This window comes from Dipteris shenzhenensis, chromosome 32 (assembly GCF_047967505.1).
Source record: "Dipteris shenzhenensis isolate YYH24624 ecotype China chromosome 32, Dip_SZ_1.0, whole genome shotgun sequence".
Classification (NCBI taxonomy): domain Eukaryota; kingdom Viridiplantae; phylum Streptophyta; class Polypodiopsida; order Gleicheniales; family Dipteridaceae; genus Dipteris; species Dipteris shenzhenensis.
In genome coordinates this window covers 25,701,863-25,710,996 of record NC_141627.1, presented here as the reverse complement: position 1 = coordinate 25,710,996, position 9,134 = coordinate 25,701,863, and the positions used below count along the sequence as shown (strand labels likewise).

The 9,134-nt window shown below is 43.9% G+C and overlaps 1 protein-coding gene across 1 annotated transcript; it reads left to right on the top strand.

Annotated features, from left to right (window-relative positions):
* Positions 1-7,396: 7,396 nt before the first annotated feature.
* Positions 7,397-8,812, top strand: LOC147880512 (stress-response A/B barrel domain-containing protein UP3-like). Its single transcript, XM_087371094.1, has 2 exons — positions 7,397-7,531; positions 7,722-8,812. The coding sequence occupies exons 1-2, from the start codon at positions 7,468-7,470 to the stop codon at positions 8,414-8,416; spliced, it is 759 nt and encodes a 252-aa protein (XP_087227220.1). The 5' UTR covers positions 7,397-7,467; the 3' UTR covers positions 8,417-8,812.
* The last annotated feature ends 322 nt before the right edge of the window (positions 8,813-9,134 follow it).

Below are 9,134 nucleotides of genomic sequence, written 5' to 3'. Positions count from 1 at the left end.
TTTAACGGACATGTGTCCCAATCGGCTATGCCACAATGAAACCTTTGGCAGCTCTGTTATGGAAACAACATGATTACCTACACTGGAAACATAAAGAGGGTACAAGGTATCAATCTTATAACCCTCAGCCACTACAACCTGGCCATCAGTAATCACCCATTTGGAATCCCCAAATGTGGTGTGGTAACCACTGTCATCCAACAAGCCAGTGCTAATCAGATTTTTCTTGATTTGCGGCACATGGCGAACACCATCAAGCATAAATATGCGTCCATCAGGGAATACTATTTGTATACTGCCAATCCCTGCAATCTGACATGCATAGTTGTTCCCAAGGTGAACAACTCCATGAGTACCTGTGTAGGAAGTAAGCCACTCCCTATGAGGCATAACATGAAAAGAAGCACCTGAATCCAAGAGCCAGGTGTGCATGTCATGGCCATCAATAATCAATGTATGTGCAATTACAGCAGAAGAACATAATACATCATGTCTGTCACTGTCACTGTCCTCTGCTGCAACATTCACTGCATCCAAGTCATCTGCCTTGGCCTTGCCTTTGCCTTTGCTTCCACTGCCTGCATCCTTTGTCTCAGCCTTCTTGGCTTTCTGATCCCGCATAACTTGAAGCACTTAGACTTCACATGTCCCTTCTTGCCACAGTAAAAGCATTCAATATCCTTTTTGCCACGGGACTGACTGCGGGATTTGGACTTGCCAGCAGATCTCCCCTTCTGTTGAGTCCTACCTCTTTCCTGTACTTCCAAAGCATTGGAAGACTTGCTGCCCGCATTATTCTTCCTGCTCATCTCCTCCATGAGAAGAGAGCTCTCCACATCAGCATACATAAGAGTAACATTTGAATTAGACAGGGTTGTCTTAAAAGTGTCCCAACTCTCAGGGAGGGTACACAACAAGAAAGTAGCCTTGAACTCCTCATCAAGGTTCAATCCCTGTGCGATAAGCTGTGTAAAGATGGCATTGAACTCACTCAAGTGTGAGGTCATAGTTGTACCTTCCTTCATGTGAAGGTCGACAAGCTTCTTCAACCAATAAACCTTACTGGTTGAACTCTTTTGGGCATACAACTCTTCTAGCCTCTACCATAGACCATAAGAGGTCTTTTCAGCCTGAACATTGGACACAAGAGAATCAGTGAGAGTAAGCATGATAGCAGCCCTTGCGGACAAATCAAGCTCCTCCCACTCATCATCTACCATCCCAGATGGCTTGACACCCTTCACCCTTATGGGCTTAGAAATCTTCTTTAGCAGAAGTACATTCAAACACTGTTCTGCCCATAATGCATAATTGTGTGCCCCTTCCAATTTCTTTATGTTCAGTATTGAAGATTCACTTCCCCCTGATGCCATATCAAATAAGGAAAGTGCCTGACTCCCTGTAAGTCAAAAAATGACTAAAAAAAATTCTGATTTCTCAGAAAACCTGCTCTATCAAGAGCCAGGAGCACTCACAATAGTGTTGTTTTTTACTGTCAAAAAATCTGCAGCAAAACAGAAAATTTTCCCTCCAGTCACTGTACCTTCTGACACACTGTACCGTGCTCAAATAGGCATAAAACAGTAACTTTAGAATGCTGCAGCTGTTCCACAAGTGCTTTATCAGTGCATCATCATCTAACGAAGCACAAAACACTGCTGTCTTGGACACTTCTCCCACCTCAGATGAGGTATTGCACTGATTTTATATGCATAAACCACTTGTCATACACTGTTTTGTCCACTGAAAAAGGCTCCAAACACCTCAGCCTGTCACAAACCTGCAACAAAGAATGGGACAAATCCCAAACAATCACCCTTCTGCCAAGGGGATAAAAGACATCTGAAGTTCTCAAACAGTAACTCAAGTGCTCACAAGCAAAATCTGGGCAAAAGCCCCTTGATTTAACACCTGTACCAAGTGAAAAACACCTCAACACTAAGGTAGCATACAAAAATACAGCGCTCTCTTGACACTTTCACCTGACAATGTAATGCATAAACGGCCCTGTGTACACAGTAACAACACAGATCCTAACGTACAAACATTGAAGAGAAAATCTTTTGAGCACTATCAACGATGGACAGTTAGGGACCGAGTAAACTCGATGCGCCCTGGCCAAGCGTGGCTCAATTGAGATTTTCAAAGTGTCGTACACAGAATGTGACCTGCAAGAAATGTCACTGAGTACACTGCGGAAACAAGACCAATGTGGGCACCCTGGCTCCACACTGCCTCAAGGCATACAGTGCATACACTTCCAGGCAAAAGCCCTTTGAAATTGTCACCCGAAAACCGAGAGTTGCACTCAGCAAAAGCATAAAAGCCCTCTGTAAATTAAGGCATCTGACCTTCCCGAAACAAAATAACTGTGCAACCACCACACACTGTGGCACTAGTCACCTCAAGCACGAGGGACACGAGTGTACTTGCTGTACCTCAAACACACACTTTTAGAACTGAAAAAAAATTCCGGGAATGCAAAGCAGAGTGCTCTCTCTTTTCCTTCTTCCCCCAAAACACAAATCTGTGCCTGCTGTACCTTCTGTACCTGCACAGGGTACCTGCTGTACCCTATACCTGCGAGGGCACAGATCCCCAAAATTTTTTTTTGACCTGTACTTGCTTGTCGCGGCATCCGTACAGCCACGTCCGTATGGTACGGCTGCCTGTACGACGTCTGTACAGCCGGTACGGATGGCCGTACCTGTCGCGACTACTGCCTTGCAGCCGGTCGACGGGCTGCACGCAGTCGGTGCTGCACGCTACGCACGCTATGGCTGCACCCTCCTGGTAGGCTGTGGCCGCCGTTAGGCGGGTAGCAGCTAGCAGCCACTAGCTACTGCTGCAGCTATAGCTGCCCGCGCACAACCTGCCGCGCGCGGCTGCTCCCGCGCGCTGATGGGGCGCCCGCTCGCTGCTGCTGCGCACGAGGCCTGAGGGAAGTGGGAGGGGTAGAGCGAAATGAGAGGGAGAGGTAGAGGCTCTGATACCACTTGTGAGGGAAAGGGAGAGGGAGTGAAACGATGGAGACAGAGAGAGGGAGACATAAGAAGTGTGGGTGTGTAAAAATGTGTTGAGCCACACCACAAACTCATAGGTTTTATTAGGATTAGGTATTCACCCTATGACTGTCTTAAGACAGTCATAGGGGTCATAACTTTTAAAGGGTGGCAATGTGCCTTTACCCCAACATAGTGTACTGGGCCTGTACACAGAAGATTAGTAGCAGGGAAACAGTAGCCAGTGGAGGTACTCTAGTTTGCAGGTTTTGCTTTGACTAGAGAGAGGGAAGGGAGGAGTTGAGCCTTCATGTCCACTCCTGTGGAGCATCTCCCTGCCTCTTGGATGTGCTCTTCCAGTTCTGCTTGAAGTTGAGATACTTGGTCATTGTAGTTATGGTATTCTTGGTCCAAAAGAAACTTAGCCTAAGCCACAACAGATAGTGATCAGTTAGTAAGGACATAGCATTCATACCAATTAACAAAGTTCTTTTCATCATTCATGATCTCATCATTGAATTGAAAAGTATTTCTGGATATCCATATAAACCATAGTGCATATGCTCTGATGTGTGTCCATGTAGCATAAGGTATTTTGAGAGCATCCCCCAATAGGATAGACTTCCAATTTATAGGTTCCCCTATTCTTACTTGCACATATTTCCAAACTTTTCTTGCTCTGGGGCAAGCTATGAAGAGATGGAATATGTCTTCCTTAGTATTCACACAGTATTTGCATGTGCCATCTCCCTTACCAATGTTGAGACTCCTATAGTTGGTCTAGATTTCCTTATGTAAAGTTAACCGTAAAAGTGTAGACATTTTCTCACGAATTCCTTTGTCCCATATCAGCTCAAATTTGAGTGTCCATTTTCTTTCAGTATCAGAGCTGTTCCACCTAAAGTTTAGTTTGGCAACAATCTCCTCTATACCTTCAGATGGTGTGGGTATAGGTAAGAGAGATGAGCTACCAACCCATCCAAACTCTCTAGTGTAATTAAGAATTCTTCCCCCTTCCAAGTGATGTCCCCATCCCACAATTGTATTCTTCCCATAATTAGCTCTTGGTCTACATTATGCATTCTAAATTCTCTTCTTATCTCCAATCAATTCTTCCATCTAATATTAGTCTTGTCCCATAGGTCCCCCTAACAAGAAATCCCCTTCTTCACCAAGTGCCATGCTCTCAGAAAGTCATTGTCACTTAGTTGTTGTTTTGTAAAGAATGGAGATACCATATGGAATCTAAAGTCATGAAGCTTCCTTTCCTAGAGAGAGTGATGTGGCATTTAATATGTTCAAAGGCCCCCCATGGGGATTTCCATAGCTGGCTCCCTTTGGTAGTGCAAGGTTCTGGGTTCCCAATGGTTGCTAATAGGGGATAGTCCTTCCATCTAGGAGATCTAAGAGGTCTGACGTGTTTGAAGTTCCTGAGAAGAAGGTTAGATCAATCACTTTCAAGATTAGTGATGGCTTTAATTATCCACGTAGCTGCTAATTTGTATGCTACTAGTTGGATATTTATGATACCCAGTCCTCCTTCCTTTCTTGGTCCAGTGCAGAAAAGCATTTAACTTTGGCAATTCTTCTTCTGGTGTCACTCCCACCCCATAAGAAGAATCTGCAGATCCTTATGAACTTTTCTAACCTTGTTCTGGAGGGACACCCGCAAGAGAGATAAAAAATGGCAATTGGATAAATACAATGATTTAGCACTACTCTTCTCCCTTCTAGGTTTACCTATAGTCCCCTGATACTGTTTAATTTATTTTTGAAATTTTCTAGGAACCACTCCGATCTATCTTTCATCTTGACATTGAATCCCATAAGGATACCTGGTAGCCTGAATATCTGCCCATGGGGAATCTTCTTGCATCCAAGATGGTCTAAAAGGTTTAGGTTGTCACCAGATAATAATGCATAACTTGCTTTGGAGTGGTTTATTTTTGACCTAGATGCATTGCAGAATATGACCATGCATCTTTGTAGGTCTACATCTGTGTTTCTGATTGTTATGGACGTAGTATCATCTACAAATTGTTGGTTCACCAACTGCTTTCCTCAGGGGAGTTCTATACCATTGATATATATCCCAAGGCATCAACACCTATAGCAAATAAGAGGGGGGATAGAGGGCATCCTTGTCTGATGGAACTTCTCAACATAAAGCTCTGAGACATCTCACCATTCACACACACCTTTGTAGAGGCATTTGATAGTAGTAGAGCTACATAGGAGGTAAATTTCTTTCCCAATCCCAGGCTGTTAAGTGACTGTAGTAGAAAGTCCCAATTCAGCCTATCATATGCCTTATGAAAGTCTATTTTAATAAGACATATCTCTTGATTGCTTTCTTCAGCATGAGTGCACCCTTCCCATAAGTTGATGATTGCCTCTAATAAATGCTTGTTCTTGATGAATCCTTTGTGTTCCTCTAGAATCCACTTGTCCATCTTGTGTCTCAGTCTTAGAGCAATTGCTTTAGCATATATCTTATAGGAACAGTTTAGCATAGTGAGGGGCCCCCAATTTTTTAAGACTATTCTATCCCCTTCCTTTTGTATAGATTTAATGACCCCTCCATTTAAATGCTCTGGGAGCAGCCCCTGTTTAACACTCTCGCTCCAAATAGCTAGTAAGGAGGGGCCAACAGTGTCCTATAAGACTTTGTAGAATTCAATAGGTAGCCCATCTTCCCCGGGTGTTTTGCCATCATCCATTGCAAACACAACCTCTTTAAGTTCTTGAAGGGATAGGTCAATTTCCAACTGATTTCTGTCTAGGTTAGATACAGAGGATTGTCTGGCTGCATGGCACCTATTTCTAGCCTCCAGGACCTTGTTGTTTGTTGTTAACTCCACTATGCTTAAAAGGTTTTTGAAGTGATTGACTATGATCTCCATAATATTTATTTCTGACTTAGCCAATTCCCCATCCTCCTTTTGCAACCAAGGCATTTCCTCATGCTTCCTCTTTTTTCTGATCCTTTTGAAATTCTCCTTAGTTGGTCTATCTATCTTGCCTGCCTACCATTCCCTAAAGTAGACCTTGGCATTATGAAGCTTGATCTGTTCTTGTACTCTGACCTCTTTTCTTTTGATCAATAACTGATGTTGGGCATTGATATCATTGCTTCTAGCTCTTTGTTCAAGATCCTCAATATCCTTCTTAAGCTTGTTCATTCTTCTTACTCTAATGGCTGCTCTGTTCTTTCTGGCTTCCTTTAAGATTGTTTGGACCCTTTCAATAGCATCCTTCCAACCCTGGGACAAAGAGCTAGTTGCTGGTAAATACAAGTGCCAACTCTCTATGATCTGCTGTCTGAAGCTTGAACATGGAAGGATCAACCTTAAACCAAGAGTTTCCTTTCTTCCCAATTCCCAAATCTATACAAGCTAACATTGGCTTGTGGTCTGATAAGGTGAGGGATGAAAAGGTGGATTGCTTGACTTCTAGGGCTTGGTCAATCAGGGCTTGGGCAATATAGACTCTATCTAGCCTGGCTTCTCTCCTCACATTACCTACCTATCTGTTGCTCCAAGTGTAGATGCTGGGAGTCCCAATGTCTACCACTTGTAGATTTTCTTTGAGATGTTCCCATATTTGATGTTTAGAACCCCTGAGTACTGATCCCTTCTGCATCCATCTGTCTTTGATATTCTCAACCATATTGAAGTCCCCCATAATAATACAGTCACTTCCTAGATTTAGCATTGAATCCCAAGTGTGAGTGGATTTTGGCTGGTGAAAGACAGCCCACTAGCGGCACCAAATACGAGCCAAATACCTTTTAGAAGAATAAATACAACTTATAAATTTGGTTTGTAGCTTTGTTTATCCCCTTTTTTAGTTCTTCTTTTCTTCACAAGACTCCATGGAGCACCAAGAATCTTGATAATGTGAATAGTACATTCACAGAGGGAAAACTATATAGTTAAAATTTACTGTGCAGTAAAACATGACACTGCACGGTAACTAGGGACAATGTGTGGTATAAATATCATTGCACAGTGTGTATTTGCACATTATCGCGAGGCGTTTGAATACACCGTGTGGTAACCATAGCCGGTCCTAGTTGAAATTCACTCTATTGGAACATGAGAAAACGATACCGTGCTTATTAAAAAGGATTTTAAGCATTTTAATACGCCGTTTTGACATGAACAAACTAATACCACCACAAATCTATGGTATTGGCCCTCAGGTTAGGTCAAAGCCAACTTAGGAGCATGGTTCTACACTACCGAGTGCTACCTTGATTGAAGGTGGTGGAAGCAGGCCACTCAGACTTTGAGGTGCAGGTGATGACGGGCGGTCCAACCAATGGCACGCAATGGTTTTTTGCACCGAGCCCGATACCATGTGGAAGTGTAAAGGGTGATGGGGGGAGAGAGCATTGTTAGTGTGGTAAGACGCATTTGTGCTAAGACCCTAAGCATCCTTGAAGAAGAAAGAAGAAACAACTATGCAGCACATCGCCCAACTCCGAGCTTGCACAGCATTTGCCCACATCCGAGCTCCTCATCCAGGTTGGTAATTTTGCTAGCATTCATCTTCCCATTCAATCAATCATTACTTCGGAATTCTAGTTATAAAGGAGGAAAATAATTCTAGGTGTAAGGAGGAAAATCGATGTTCCGGCAGAAGCTGAATCGGCAATCATCTGAGCAAGAAACGAATTGGGCAACGATGATCAGGCTCTCTTTTGGACCCCTGCAGGCTCTTCTCCACCTTGTGGGCGATCATGGCACCGGCCTCTACGCATCGCAGCTCGCTCTCACACCTCTGCCTCAGTTGCCGTCGTCGAACATGTCGTCCTCTTCAAGGTCAAGGATGGTGTCCCCCCTGAGCTCTCTCAGGCCATGGTTTCCGGCCTTCGTAGCCTCACGTCCTTAGATTCTGTCATCGAGTTGAGTGCAGGTCCGGCTTTGCACGTTGGCGGTTACACGCATGCATTGCACTGCCGTTACAAAGACAAAGCGGCCCTTGCAGCCTACGCTGATCATCCCTTCCACTTGGATGTTGTCAGCAAATATGTTGCCCCCATCGTGGAAGATCGCCTCGCTCTAGATTGGGAAGCCGATCTAGAGGAGTCTAGTCTGCAGAGGAGTTATGGCGCTGTCAGAGTAGCTGTCCTGAAGCCAAAGGCCAGTTTGCCAGCAGAAGAGTTGTCTAGCGTGACAGATATGCTGAAGGGGTACAGGGGACTCTTTCCCTTCATTAAGCAAGTCACTGTCGGGAAAAACTTTTCACCCGCCAGAGCCAAGGGCTTTGAATGGGGATTTCTTGCTTTGTTTCCTGGCCTTCGGGAGCTTGAAGAGTTGGCCAAGAATGAGGAGCGTGTAAACCTCCAGTACTCAAAATATCGATCTGCTATGGAAGATCTTTCCATCGTGGATTACAGCACGACATAAGTTTGCAGGCTTCAAAAGCAAGAGAATGAGGTTTTATCCCTGTTCCACAATTTCACCACTTCACACATTAGCTGGAACTTGTAGACAATTCGCATTTCCCTCTCATCGTGCCTTCTTTGACTCACCTGACTGTGGCTCTTGGGTTTTGCTTACCTACAAAGGTTTTCTGCCTGCCAAACGTGTTTCGTTGGTTAGTTTTAGCTTTCATATGAGTATGGCCAGCATTTGAGCTGACCATTTAGGTGCGTTCCTCTATTTAGATGGAAGTATTGTTCGTTGCTTGCATTACATATTCAGTTTCGGATCCTAATATTTTCACTCACAGGTTGAGTGTCCGAAGAGCTTTTGAAGTCTTCCAAATCTGCAATTAGTGTTACCTTCTCTGGCAATATATTATGTGGGGTTCAAAGCTCTTTTAAATCTGTGCTTTCAAAACCAATATGTTTTAGGACTTGATCACATGTAGAGCGGGGCAGGGCAATCCAATTTTCTTGGGTGCTTAGTCATAGTGTTCCCGTGCTTGAATTTGATTCAATTCTGAAACGATTGCTGGGAGCTATGAAAATCTATGTAAGCTTCTCATTGGCGAGATTGAGTGAAAAGTGCAGGTGACATCAAGCAGCCATTAATGTTGTGCTCTGGAAGGATTCTTTGCAGAGGAAAACTTTGGTTAGTAAATGATGATTTGAAGGGGTCTGGGTTTGCAACCATTGACCAG